Source organism: Pomacea canaliculata, linkage group LG1 (assembly GCF_003073045.1).
Source record: "Pomacea canaliculata isolate SZHN2017 linkage group LG1, ASM307304v1, whole genome shotgun sequence".
Lineage (NCBI taxonomy): Eukaryota > Metazoa > Mollusca > Gastropoda > Architaenioglossa > Ampullariidae > Pomacea > Pomacea canaliculata.
In genome coordinates, this window is record NC_037590.1 from 37,191,262 (window position 1) to 37,206,597 (window position 15,336).

Consider the following 15,336-nt stretch of genomic DNA (forward strand, 5'->3'; position numbering starts at 1 on the left):
GTTATAAATCAAGCACAATCTAGCTTCTACACACAATTTAAGAAAACAAACATTAAACAGATAGGTTTGTAGACATGCTACATATTTTATTCATCATTTTCATTCACACTGTGTTGTGAGGATCTCACCCCCCATGTCACTGAATGAGACCATTCCTTGCAGATCCTCAATCCATGGATTTAGGCTGTAGGATCTGGAGTCTCAATGTTGAATAATATTAAAATAAAGAATGTTTATCATATACATTACAAGTTAATGTAAACAATTTTGACATTTCTCATCCTAACAACTTAAATGATTATGGCCTTTCAAAGTTCACCAAAAAACATGTAATATAATCTTGTGTAACTGATTTATTCAAGTAATAATATAACTAATTCAGCTTCTGGATTTTGGTATGTCACAATGCTGATAAATTATGTCGGTTACACTACATAAACAGGAGTTCTTATTCTTCTGTTCTCTCCTTGTATAAATCTAGACACTCTTGTACATCCACCTCGATCTAAAGCTTGGCTTTTACGATAATGTTTAACGATTCAAGGGCCCAGGTTCATTCTAATGCAGCACTGTGTGGAGAAAATAAGAAAAATAGTCCACAGGCAAAGTTTTACAGAATCCAGCATATGATCTCTGCTTCGAAATATATTCATAAAATGATAATATTGCGATGTGCTGAAATCTATTTCAAAACTGCTTTTGAGACCAGTCAAGAATTTTTGAAAAATTAAATTTAATATGCTGATTTTTCTTTGATGGGTTGACACTCAAAGCTATGTTAATATCAGCTTTTTTAAAAAGTAATTAAGCAAAGCATGCATTATGATTTTTTGAAAGGCACACAGCTGTTCTCCTGCAGATTTAAAGAATAATTTGGTGTGTTGTCACAGAAACACACACAGAAAACTGGATATTTTCTAAATTATAGGGAGAAGGTCCATTTTTGTTTTTAAAGATGGTGGAGAAGATTGTCATCTAAAATATAGCACATAAAGACATGCAATTACAGTTCTTGTTCAGTTCGAACAGTTCTACATCTCTGAACCCAGGTATTTTAACATTGCAATAGATTTCACCTATTGAATTTATTACACATGCAAAAGTGTATCAAGTTGCAAACAGCTGTTATGAAAAAACACTGTATAACTTTATTGCAATACTTGTGCAATGTTTAGTCGAATAGGTACATATTGACTGTTTATATGACCTCTCAAAGTGCTGCATCATAGGCCAAACTTCCACAATCTTGCAGGAAAAATTACTTGTTAGGCCAGATAGAAGCAATTAGCAAGGCCTGATCACTTGGATAGTCAGAGCACCATGTGGTTCTCACCTACCTCTTTTGGGTCAAGGCCATTTTCCCTCCATCATAACGTAGATTTTGGCCTCTAAATATCTATTTATTTTTATTTAATATTATTTTTTTATTATTAAACTGATTTATTTTTATACAGAGGCATAAACACATTAAAAAAAATTATTGATACTTTAAGCTCTAAATTTTAAGCCTGCTAATTATAAGTACAAGTCTTTCCATCTTTTGTTTAAAGTGTATTAGATCAAGAACAATGTTTACCTTTGCATAAGATTTAAGCAGCATCTTCTATCACCAAACACAATTCCTTATCAGCATAAAAAAAGGAACCAAACAAAAAAAAAATTCAGTGACCAATGCAATTTTTTAGAGTTGACATTTCACAAAAGCAATCTATTACTACAGATGCTACCCAATTACTGTATTATAACGCAGTTTAAGCAGGTAACAACATTCAAAAAAACACAAAATCTACTCAACTCCCATCATAGGAAACTCCCATTCAAAAGACATAAAAAGGCACTCAAAGCTAAGTCTTGAAAACTGTTCAACATTCATGAAACTCCATTAAGGAAGCACCAAAATGCTTTTGACTTTATGCACTTACTACCTGCTCTTTGGACAGAGTTCTTAGTATTAACTAAATGTGCAGAAGCATCAAGACTTCTTCCTTCATTCCAAAAGACTGTAAAGCTCACTTCTGAAAATCCAAAGTGTAACTTGCAAATTCACAAAGTGATACATCATGTGAAAAATAGCTCAAAGATTCAAATATCCAGCACCAAGACGTCAAATGCAAAACAAACTTTAAACAGTCTTGCCTTCAGCAGGTTATTGGCAGATCAATACTATAAACAAGTTAGCAAAGAGTTTACGTCCAAGTAGGGGTAAAAACTGAATCTACAATTTATGCCAAAACACCACCAAAGAAAAAAACAAAACAAACCTAAAGCTGCTTTAAGTTATCCTACCGGAAAACAGGCATCATTTTTATTGTATTCTTTACCTTGGTGCTTATGATATGCTCAATGGCATATTTACTGACAAATAAATCTACAACTTTATGTCTATAACTACATCAAACAAAATAATGGTTAATCAGCAACAATTCAACTGTGCATTAATGATGGCAAGGTTAATTTTTTAAAGAAATTACTATAAATACACCTTTTTTTGTTTGTGAACATGATTTCAGGTAGTCATGACATCTTATCCCTCAGCCAAAAACAGTAGCCTGACTATTATAAATAAGTGCTGTCAAATATAGGCCAAGCTATAAGCTCGTTACAGGATTAGAAACTTCTTTATCCACACTTTAGTTTAAACACTTTCAAAGGTCTGGAGTGGGGGTATATTTGGTCAATCTTTTATATATCTTTTAGTCCTCTCAGCACAGAGTAAAGGGCCTAAGTTATGGTTGAGTTCTAGTTTTATAAAAAATACACATTGGATAATGTAAAAGAAGCTTAGTTTTTTCATGAGAATGTGGGTCAGCAACTTTAAACTAAACATTTAGTCTGATTATTTACTTTAGTTAGAAATATCTAGATTTCACAGGTTTTCAAATTCCACATTTAATCATATCATTCTTACAAGTCTTATGTGATTGTGACACAAGTACCTTATGAATGTCAGAGAAGAAATTTCTCCACGCAGCTGTATGGCTTTTTACTGTATGGCTAATATGGAATGAAAAAAAACTTCATTCAGCATCTGTAATATTTTCTGATGGGAGAAAAAAAAAACCAGAAACATCTAAACATTAGTCCTTGCTCCTCTTTGAGGAGCATAGGGCCACAGCAAGCATCTAAACATGCTCCACACTAATAAAGCCACCCAATAAGCCTAAGTACCACTTTACAGTAAATTAAAAACGTACACAAATGTCATACACACTTCTTAATAAAAACAATCTCTGAGTGCTACCATAAAATAGAATGATTATATCCCTTGTAGTGTGGAATGCAGGGCTTACAGAAAATTGCTGGTGAAATGGAGATCACGTATTTAAACTACTCATCTCTGAAGTTATAAAACTAAAAGGTCAGACATATGTTTTTGTATACAGGCAACAGCAGGCTGCCAATTTAAGAGCCAAAAGCAAACATTTAATAAAAAGGGGAGTAATAAAATCAGGATTCGAGAAATTTGTGTGGATTTACTTGTCCCACAAAGCATGTAATGATAGAGGTGTCTTCAAGACTAACGTTTGAGAGCTTCTGTCTGTGAACTCCATGAGCATCACAACCATGTCACTTTCCTTTTCTCTTGTCTACCCTGAGAGTGAGGCAGGCTATTCTCTATGACTAGGTGTGCAGTTAAACAACTTAGATATGTACAAACTAACTGCTTTATCCAAGTGCTTGAAAAAAATACAGCTGAGTGATGTCTCTAGTTTATATTTCCTTATTTCTTTGAAGTGCATGAAACAATAATAAACATGGTATTTGTGTAACACTCAATTATGTACAGCACAGTTAAGTTTTGACCCATACCTTAAGATGAATAACTACAGACCAGCAAGACAGACAAAAACAGAATTTCATACAGGGAAGAGGAGTCCTCCATTAATATTTAAAATCTCTTATTATCACATTCGCAATTGGGAACATTCTAATCTCAACCTCTGTAAAACTTGCAATAAGGTGAAAACAAAAATCATATTTCCTTAAACCCTTCTTCACAGACTCCAGCAAGTCTGAGCTGTTGTAATTACCACTATATTGCCTTGGATTTAATCAGACATACAAACTGGAACCATTTCAAAATGATGCTAGTCACCTAATCAACTTGGTGTGACCAAAAATCAAAACAATTTTTTTTTTTTTACAAATTTGGCCAGGAGTCCACTTGAAAGCAAAACCAGTTATGCCCCAATGTAATCCTGGAAACACTTCACTCTACTGCACATACCATGTGCCTGTAAATTAGCAAACACTGTCAAATATTTGCAAATATGCGAAGAAAAGGAAGCATCCAGGTAACATGAGGGGAGTAAAACAGGTGGTGAACAACTCTCAAGTGCACCAGATATGCTTCCACACACAGAAGGCTTTTGTACTGTTAGTCTGTGACAGTGTGTATATAATGTATGTGTTTGTGAGCGCACTTGTATGCACAACGTCCCCGACGACAAATGGCCATTTTGGAAACTTTACCTCTGGCTCAGCGAAGAATTAAAAAAAAAATGCCATAACATTCTGAAGCAAGGACCTCTCCAGCACTGCAATCTCCATATCAGTGTTGGTGTCATAGATATGGTAACAAGCAAGCAGACATTGCATGATACGTACTCTCCGACGTTGCATCATAACTCTTCCAGGCCGCCATGGGTGTTATCCAAAGGTAGTAAATTCACACTCCAAGAATCATTTACTCAATAATTTTCAACACCTTGCCAATGGCTATTGTTTTTCCTGAAAAATATCAAAAAGGAAAAAATTAAAATCTTAATTCAGGTAACATAGCAAACGATAAAGTTTTCGGCAAAGATTTTCAGAGGATGTCCTTGTGCCTTAATGGCTTGAGTCTTAGAGAGTGTGATCTATCTTGGTTGTGATTCTGCACATTATAAGTTTCCATAATTACTATTGGTTCTCTGCCTTTTTATGTTTTAAGGCATTACTTTTGGTTTTACTGTCCATGGGTTTGGTCTGAGATTTTTGTTGTGATCTTCATTGTTATCCTGTCAAGCTGCTTTGTTTGTGCATATCAGATGGAAGATAACCCTAATGTAATGTAACATCTTTTCTTTACTTCTTCACCATGGCAACTGTGATCTACCATCAGTCTGATGTTTGAAAAAAACAAAAGGCTCTCAGACATGCAGTGATGATGGATCCACATTTAATTATACTGATGGGACTTTCTGAAAGGTTATCTTGAAAATATGCCACTACATAGTTCTACTGTAACATTTGATGACATAGAGTTAGATGGTGCTAAGCAGCTCAAGAGTTCAACTGCCTGGCTAGCTGAGTTTGGCCTTTGTTCCTGTGTGCAAGATCTTAAGACAGGCTTACATATCTTGCTGCAAATATGTACCTAGATTTTTCTATGCTAAATATTTTCCATTTTGGATTTTTACACTTAAGAAAAAAACTATGGTCACCATTCGTGACATTAATCAGCATTGTCTTTGCTGCACGTCTGCCCACTTCTGACGATTATTGCAGATGTTCTGGACACCATGAGTATTCCTCTGCTTCTACTGACAGTTGTTATTCCTAAAGTTTTACAATATTTGACAGTTTTTATTTTCAATGACAGTTGTTGCTGTGATGACTGTGTGTTGATCCATTTGCATCAATGTGAGCACCACCACAGCTTGTGCTCGTACCTTCTTGCAATCATCCTACATGCATGTTTGAGCATGTGGGATGGTAAAGGAAAGGTGTGGGTGGTTGCGTGTGCATGCATGAGAAGACTTACTGTGCTCACATGCTTTTGTAAGTCGTCCCTCTTTAATTGTGCATGTGTATATATTGTACAGGGCCTTATGCTTGGCTGATGAAGGGGAACAAATATTGCTGAACAAATATGATTATTATTTTCATTCTTTACATGATGATAAAACTATGCCAGGGCATTAGCAACAATGTGACCAAAAATGTATCTCAAACAGAGGGAAAGAAAAGGTTTTGCAATATAAAAAACACTTTTGGTGTCTCAATGAAGACAAACCTTCATCTCGCAATGTGAATCGACCCATCTGTGGAAAATCTTTGAAAGTCTCCAAGCAAATCATACCACCAGTTACTTCCAAGCGAGCCACTCCAACCTGATCCTGTTTGATGAACCTTGGTCGAACTGAAGTCTTCTCACCAGTCTTCTTGTCAATCAAGCAAATTAATGCCTAAAGATTTGAAAGTTAAACATGGACGTTATTTTAACTTTGTAACATTGCGAACGCAATGCTTTAAATTTATGATGACCTCTGAACAGCCTTACTGCAAATGAGTCTAGATTAAGAACATTCTTACAATCAAACATTCAAGTTAAAGCTGTTAAGACATAACAGATATTGACAAGGTCTGAATAAACATTTCTGCAAATTAACTCAATTTTTTTCACTTGTCCTTTAGCTGTGACTCACCTTAATGGTAACCTCTTCTGCACAAGAATGAATGTGTAAGACACAACTGTAACCTGCACATATAATGGATTTGTGCTCCAGAATCACAATCTGAAAAAGAAGAAAAGAAAATGTACATGATTACTGCAAAGAACTACTTCTAATCTTCTACTATAAGATCACCGTAAGTTGTTTTGCGATTTTTTTTTTTTGTAGCATGGTGCAATATATATGTATATACTGGGCAAAGCTCAGTGCAAAATACTATTTCCCCAAATCTGAAACAAACATCCGTCCCTTTCGGTTCTCAAGATCCATATTGATATATATATAACCCTTCACAGACATACAGACATTAGAACTGTGCAGGGATACGTTTACATTGGGATAGCTTCTAGCAGGATCATATAATTCTACTGCATTTCCTTTCTGGTAAAGATAACAAACTAGAATAGAATTTTTCATTATTTTAATTCATATGCACTTTACTGACCCAATGTGCATCATCACATTACCTGTGCATCAAACATCCGACCAGTGTGGCAAACATTTTCTGGAGAGCATAGCACAAATCCGGGCGAGACGTCCTACACAAATATATGAAAAATTGCTTTCAGAAATAAAATGAGGCGATCTTGAAAATTTTGGTAACTGAACAATTCATTACATAAAAAATTTAGAAAAAAATGCTCTTGCATATTGACTAAACTGCCAAAATAAAACAAATCATTCATATGTTCTTTTTAACTGCAGTAACTATTTGGTTTTAACCGCTATTTTAAAATTGAAATCTTATCACACGAGCAAAGAATTTTAACTATTTAGATTGATAAAGTTGTCACAAGCTGCCACACTTTATTACTTGCAATGCAACTGAACGCTATATTGTTATGCCTTTGTCATACCTGTATTTTTTTCAGATTTTTTTATTTTATTAAAATGTATTATTTCTACATCAAGCAAATTTTTACTGCATTGCATAGTGAATGGAAAAGAAGATTATCAGCAGATTTTCATCCATGAGAACTGAAATACTTATTGCTAGAGGTGCGGAGCAATCAAATAACACTGTTTCAAAATTTAAATGGAAATTACCAAATAAAGCAACAGCCGTTGATGGTTCAAAGAAAGGTGACTCTGTGCATTTGTTTTAAGGCTTTTTTTCTTACAGGGGAAAACTAGAAAGCCCCAACAATCTGAAATGGGTTCTAAAAGAACCTATCAATTTTAACATAACATCTAAAAGCCTTAGTTATATTTACTGGGACCTGAAAACTCCTTGCATTTTATGGACAAGGGTTAGAGCATAGACATGGTGCTAAAGTACTTGCACCGACTGTTTCAGTGCATATGTATTGACACCCAAAGACATGTCAGAAGTTTTCTCTCTAAATTCTCTAGTCAGTTCTGCTTCCAAAAAAAGTCTACCTCTTCTTCTACTCCAGTGACCTTAATCTTGACATTTTCTCCTGGATAGGCATCTTCACTCTCGTCTTCATCTGTTATCAATGACATAACTCTTACTGTTGCCTGCAATCAAGAATAGAGAAGACTAATTCTAGACACGAGACCAACAATGTTTCTTTGCAATAAACTGAACAAAAGATAAGGTTTGCATCAAAATTTTAGGAGTACAAACAATTGCCCCATTATCCTCTTTCCTACAGAACCCACAACAATGTGACTTGCAATAGCATAATAGACATAAAGGTCATAGGTATTTTCAATTATAAAGACTCACTTTGTTTGGCATCAGAGTCAACTTCTGATTCACCTGAACAACACCTGATTCTATTTTGCCCAACATAATGGTGCCCATGTCCTGCAAAAAGAAAGGAAGCATTTATTAGAAACAATTCCTTGTAACTTTTTTTTTCATTTAACAGCAACAGATTGATAAGAAATTGAAAATATTCAATACATATATATTTAAAAATACAATTAAAATGTAGCACGCATAACCGAAAATTTAAATTGTACAACTCACCTTGTATCGATCAACTACAGGCACCCTCACTGGAGCATCTTTGTCTCTGTTCAATGGTGGCAGCTGATCAAGGTAGTCAAGCAGAGATGGACCTCTTAAACACCACAGATAATGCAATGTTTAAGGTGAGGCAACTAACTCATTTTGATGCATACAGCTGAACAGCAGATAAATACCTCTAAAAGCTTTCTCTTGATCACCCTGTTGCCCAGAAAGTGAGGATCAACATAATCCTCCATTTTTGTGCAGTGGTTACCTACTGAATTATGGGGAAGACTAAAAACACCTGTATTGGCAATGTCAAAGACTGGATGGTGAAAAACAAACTTTAACTCGACAATAATAAAAAGGAAGACCTCTTTATGCTTGAGAACAAGAAATCAACCTTAGCTTGTCAATCTACCCAAGCATGTCAAGGTGGGCGACACTAACATTATCTATACGTCATCCATCAGGGTTATTGTGATTTATTGTCACTGCAGACATGACCCTTGATAAACAACTTACAGCTGTCTGTCAGTCTACCTATTATCAGTTACGTAAGGTCAACTCCATCACATTCTCTCTACACATGCTACTCACTCTTGTCTACACGTTTGTTCTTTCTAGGCTTGATTACTGCAACTCTTTGCTCAATTGGGCTGTACAAAATATTACTGACAAAAGAAAAAAGGAGATCCTTGCTTCCCCTGAGTTATTATTTTGTAATAAATTCCCTTCCTTTAACAACTAAATTATGCATCTGGTATTTTGCTCAATTTTAAAGATGGAAAATGTGTATGCATTTTTTCCTAATAGAGATGGCTATTGGCTGCTCATTTTCATGCGGATTTATGAAACCAAAAAAATGACAACAAAATAATTATATTTGTTTCTATAAACACTTCTAAGAAGAAAATGTATTAAACATACTGTATATGTTGAATGAGAATAACTATCAGAAATGTATGCATTGTGGTCGAACTTTAGAATGATAGCTATTGGTTCAAGTCGCCTACCTCTTTCAATCGGATTAACTACAAAAAAATAAACAACAACAACAACAACAACAACAACAACAACAACAACAAAAATTGCTTGCAGAGTACAATATTAGCTAAGGAAATACTCTTTAAAAAGTGTATGAAATATAGTTTTTATTTGGGGTTTGTGTTTTAACACAACACATTTTAGTGTGTAATTAATACAGCTTTTCGCAATATGCTTTCCAGTAACAAATGTGTTAAAGGCCACATTATAAACACTAGAATCAGCCAACAAAGTGGTCTCTGGCTTACCGGTACCAAGGACATACAGATTCATCTGGGACAGTGCGAAGAAAAGATCCTGTTAAACCAGAACATGGCATGAAGTAGATGTCTGTCTTGGGGTTAAATCCACATTTTCTTAAATATGGCATGAGTTTATCTTTGCACTCATTGTATCTGAAACAGCACCAAGTCTTTTCATATACATCACCATCACTTGACAATCAAGATTATACAAAATCTCAATGTTCATTTGCTGTCAGGAAACAAATCTGAAGTCTAACAAAAAGTCGTTTTGACCAGATGAATCCGAAAGAAAACAAACAGGTCTGATCATCACACAGCATAATGATCTGAAAAGAATTGACAAGTTCCCTTCTTAAGTTCACTCATAATACAGCTTCAAAGGTTAGCATGAACTAACATTTATTTTCACCTTGCTTTAACTGAGATCTTCTCAAGTTGTTCTGTCTGCATATTTATGTCAGGGTCTATGAATGTACACTGTTTTGTACATCTATGTACATTGTGCTTTTGTAAAGCATGTTAAGCCTACTTAATCTGTTATTACGGACAAACTAGGAACAGAAAACTCTGAATTTTAATTTCTGAGTGGTGGTATTTTATACCATGAAAATGAGACTATTAGGGTAAGCTAGTCCAGCCCTATAAAGAGATGCCACAACTGGAAAGAAATTGTGAGGTGATTTTTCTAGGTATAAAGAAAAAAAAAAAAACATAAGAAAATATGAAACAGAATTAAACTTGCCAAAGCTACAGAAAAAAAAAATAAAGCTAAATGAAAAAAGTGGAGATGACAGTTAAAAAGTAGTCTATTTGCTTTGCCCATTGCTATGATAATCAGACTTGTTCACCCTTAGTACAACCAACCTGTAATCACCCCAAAAATGCTGTAATTTTGATTCATTAATCATAGAATAAACAAACTAAAAGGTGAGTTTTTTAGTTTTCAAGCTGAATTCTTTATGCTGCATTGTATTTTATCACTGCTGTTGTTTTATTTCTACAACAATTCTGAGATCATTTTAGAATTCCGAAAAATGACATGCAGGTCCCCTCAAACAAAAGCAGTTTCACTGTTTTCTCTCTACATATTTGATGTACAACAGAACACAATACAAAATAGCTAATCTCAATGAAACCTTGCTTTGACCATCCCAAACATAATGCTGGATTTTTTACACCCTTTCTAACCTCGCCCGTATAACACCCCTGCCCTCTTCATGGGCCTGTTCATCAGCCTTTGATTAGGTCTAGGGCAGGGGTCTCAAACTCATATTAGCATGTGGGCCACAGTGGAAAGTAACAGCCAGTCAGCGGGCCGCACCACGAAAAGAAAATGTTTTTTCATTAAATTTTACGAACACTACTGTCACTGCAGTTAAATGCTAAAATAAAGTTTTTATAATTATTAATTACATTTAGTGTAGTTTATTACATGCACAGGCAGTTTAGTTTATTAAAATAAGTTGACGTTGTCTCTGTCACTAATAACGGGGGTAATTTTCACTGCGGGAATTAATCACCAAGCACAACATACATATACACCGCGGACGTGGCCGAGGGCCGCACAAAAATGTTTCGCGGGCCGCATTCGGCCCGCGGGCCGCGTGTTTGAGACCCCTGGTCTAGGGTGATGGGAAGGAGGCAGAACTTTTATAAACAATTACAGACCCTAATTCACAGCATTCCCCTTCACAATTTATTTGAACTCTTCAGGATGCAAATTCTAATGCTTCAACAATTTTCTGCAGCAAAGTTCAGAGCTAGTAAGTGGATAACAGCTAGTCACTTTGAAGGTTATCCAAATACAAGAAATAAGCTGAAGATGTCAAAAAAGAAGCAGGCAAATAAAAAAACACCAACTGTTCAAAAAAAAAATTTTTAGCCTTTCCTTTTATTCCTGTAATACTAAGGATTCCTGTAATGATTATGGCTAACCTGTAAGCGCAAATAAGTCTGGATAAGTGAACATATTCCTGAAAATAAAGTCTCTGATGGACCAGTGAATTCTCTACCCAAATTAAGATTATAAACTTATGAGTAAGAGGAACCATACCGCTCAAGATCCCATTCTACTGTGGGGTCATCCATTTTGTTGATCAGAACAATAAGATGCCTCACTCCAGCTGTTTTCACCAACATTGCATGCTCTCTTGTCTGGCCACCACGCTCAAACCCAGTTTCAAATTCTCCCTTGCGTGCAGAGATGACCTGTCAAAAATATTCTGCTTTATGTGATAGGATCACGTGAAAAAGGACAATCTCTAATGGAATGAATCTTAACTTTAACTGCGGTGACATTTTATCTCAACAAGCTAACAATATTTTAAGCAAATATTTCATATCTATTAGTTGCAGTAGCAAGGTACCTACCAATATTGCCAAGTCGGCCTGGGAGGCACCACCAATCATGTTAGGCACAAAGCTCTTGTGACCTGGAGCATCCAAGATTGTGAAGTGCTTCTTATCAGTCTCAAAAAATGCTCGACCAACCTCCACTGTCTTGCCTTTCTCGCGCTCTTCTAAGTTTGTGTCCAGTGCCCATGAAAGATACCTTCAAAATGCAAGGATGCAGAAGTGGACAAGTTCTAAACATTGCTACAAATCACTCCCTAGCAAAATGCAGTTCTTATGCATTACTTACAAGTGAGCAGTACTTTTTGGAAACTAGCGATGTACATTAGAATTGCATGAAGCAAATTCAACTATAAATATTTTTTACGTACTTTTTCACAAGCAGAAAGAAAATTTAGTCTGTCTTCGTTCAGTGGAATATATTAAATACTAAAGGTAATGGCGGAGAACAAATCTGAGGGAAACCACAAGTGTTACTCACCAACTTTCTCTATTCTTTTCTTTTGCTTCTCGCTCATATTTTTCAAGTGTGCGTTTATCTACCATTCCTGTAAGGTATCTTTAAAAAACAAAAGTATTCTAGTCAAGAATTTCAACATAAATCTTATAAAAATTATGGAACAATTAGCATAAGACATCAGTCTAGAAAAATAGATTGTAACCATATTGGTCAGAGAAGGCCCAATAGCATTCAATTCACATTACTAATTTACCTCCATTTTACCAGAATGCAAGTTGGAGTAATTGAAAACAGTGCAAGTATATAGCATGTCTCCTCCCAGCCTGTATATTAAATGTTTATTAAAAAGTTAAACCACACTCTAAAAAAGAATCCTATTTTTTACAGCAGAAGTTCTAAGGCTGCACTTTTAGAAATATATCTATAAAAAGCTAGCCACAATAGAGGTTTCACAAAATTTAAGAATTGCTCAAGCACATTAAAACAACTTTTTTCACTGCACTCTCTAATTCACTTACAAAAGGTGACCACCAATTGTTGATTTTCCAGCATCTGCATAAAAAAAAATGCTTCAGATAATCATATAATAATCATTATATAAACATATAGATATATATTGAAAAGAGCTTCAAAAGTGTAGCAAAACATGAATATCAAACAAAAAATGTTTGTCTTAAGACACACAAGACAGCTCTTTCTTACTTTCTTACCTATCTATTTTCTTTTTTTTGCATTTTTAGCTTAGTTTTAAAACAACATTAAAGAATCATACAGAATTTTAAGATAGTAAAACGTATCTCTGTTAAAGTGCAATTTCATATCATACTAATAATGAACATTTTTATAGTGCTTTTCCAATTACTTGCTCACAGCGCTTTACAGAAGTGAAATACAGAACAATTCATCTAAACAGAATCACTAACAACAAGGCACCCATATTTGCATGAAACACACCTACTTATACATAACGTAAATACAGACATGTAATGCATGCTCATGGTCAGGACATAGTCACAGTGAAGTCTACATTCTGAAAAAATACATCTTAAGTTTGGATTTAAGTGGTAAGCGAATCAGTGATTATATTACATAATATTATATACTAAAAGGGGAGAAATTTGTAAGGCTAAAAGTAAGGTTGTTTGAGGAGGAACACAGCAATGCAATCATGCACACACATGGACACAAACATGTACACACGCATATATGTGTGTGCACAGAACTAATCAAAATACATGTGATTATACAACTATATAATGATTTTTAGTTGTGAAAAGTCCCTATGATTTTAGGAAAATTTTGTTACACAACTGCTTTTCTAGCAAAGAAGACTAATTCATTGCCAAAAAATAAGGTGACCAGACGTTTCGGGGGCGAAAGCGGGACACGTGCCGATGATGGTGTCGTCACCGTCAAAAAACGCCGAAAAAAGTGATTTTTAAAGACAACCGGGACATTTGATGGACTTGCCAGAAAGCCAAAAAGCGGGACATTGGGCGTCCTGCCCGATGAGCAGGCGGGACACGAGGTCAAAAGTGGGACTGTCCCGCCAAATGCGGGACGTCTGGTCACCTTACAAAAAAGCTTGATGGTAGGTGGCATACCAGTAAACAAAAATACATATGGCATTAAGGTTGGGTCCTCAATTACTATTGCTCTTATCACTAGGCTATCCACTCTCCCAAATGAGGGATCAGCACGATTACCAGCCCTTCTTAAAACTTATTCTAACTAATTTTATTGTTCTTACCAACATGTCCAATGAAGACTACATTGACATGGTCTTTCCTAACTTTGTTGGCTGCTTCTGAAGGTTTCTTAGGTTTGGGTATCTCATCTTCATCCTCCAAACCCTCTTCCAGTTGGGGCTCCTCCTGGCCCTCTTCATCCTGTTGGTCCCATGTTTCAGTATCATCTTCTGGAAACGTAAAATTGCTAAATGATTTCAGGACTATATATTCTATATTCAGTAAGAATGTTATTCTAGTCCATTACATTTCTGGTGCCTGTGCAAGTTTTAATTTCAGATACCACTTCCCTTTTACCTTTATGCTTAATCAAATTGTAGGATTCAATGAAACAGAAATATTACTGGTGTAGAGCATTATTTATAATTTTACAATTGAATCCTTCAGTATTCGTTACTGTGATATCTCCACCAGCTAACAAGACTTTAGAATGATATAAGCAATAAGTCATAAGTGTAAAATAAACAGTACTTACATCGCTAACACAAAATGTTGAAAACAACCTTATCTGCTGATATTACAAAACACAACCTGGAATGTTTTGGTTTGGGTTCAGACATAAAAGCATTGAAGTAAAGCATTACCAGTCTGATTGTTTGGTTGTGACAAAGGTGTAGATTCTACTGGTTCTCCTGATCCATCCAATTCCAAATTAACAGATCCCTCTGAAATATAAAAATACAAGATTGAACTGTTTCCGTAAACTGGTCACTTTTTCTTGACAAGCTTATGGTCTTATGGTGCAACTAGATATTAAACGTCATATCAAGTTATAAGAGGTAAACTATTCAATAACACTTTAAGACTTAAGCTAAATCTTGTTATTCTGTTATCAGACACATCTTCATACACACCTTCAACATTTGGAAGCTCTGCTGAATCGGGCACCTCCTCATCTGGAACCTGTAAAGGAACGAATGCAGGGGCAAACACATTTTGGCCTGGCATGAATACTGGGGCATTCACATTTAGCTTGGAAGAAATGTCCTTAGCAAGCTGAGCAGCGGAATCTCCAATGCCTCCAGAAGGATCGTCCCACGATTCAGGAACACTTTCTTCGTTATTCTGGGAGGCCATGCTGCTTAGGTGGGCTCGGAAATATGCGTTTTTCCTCAACCGCCTCAGT

At 35.5% G+C, this 15,336-nt stretch overlaps 1 protein-coding gene across 1 annotated transcript; it reads right to left on the minus strand.

Moving 5' to 3' along the window:
* Positions 1-61: 61 nt before the first annotated feature.
* LOC112558497 (eukaryotic peptide chain release factor GTP-binding subunit ERF3A-like) lies at positions 62-15,321 on the minus strand. The gene is made up of 15 exons (XM_025228967.1): positions 15,065-15,321; positions 14,795-14,875; positions 14,213-14,380; positions 12,981-13,014; positions 12,484-12,561; positions 12,021-12,201; positions 11,704-11,858; positions 9,654-9,800; positions 8,377-8,470; positions 8,131-8,211; positions 7,818-7,919; positions 6,905-6,976; positions 6,411-6,500; positions 5,999-6,170; positions 62-4,731 (listed from the first exon to the last, which is right to left on the minus strand). Exons 1-15 carry the CDS (start codon positions 15,285-15,287, stop codon positions 4,688-4,690), a joined length of 1,722 nt encoding a protein of 573 aa, XP_025084752.1. The 5' UTR covers positions 15,288-15,321; the 3' UTR covers positions 62-4,687.
* Positions 15,322-15,336: the final 15 nt, after the last annotated feature.

Coding starts and splice junctions, on each gene's coding strand:
- LOC112558497 (XM_025228967.1), bottom strand. CDS start 15,287: ATGGCCTCCCAGAATAACGAAGAAAGTGTTCCTGAATCGTGGGACGAT. Junction 14,876..15,064: donor AGAGCTTCCAAATGTTGAAG/GTGTGTATGAAG, acceptor TTTATATTTCAG/AGGGATCTGTTAATTTGGAA. Junction 12,202..12,483: donor GAAAAGAATAGAGAAAGTTG/GTGAGTAACACT, acceptor TGCATTTTGAAG/GTATCTTTCATGGGCACTGG.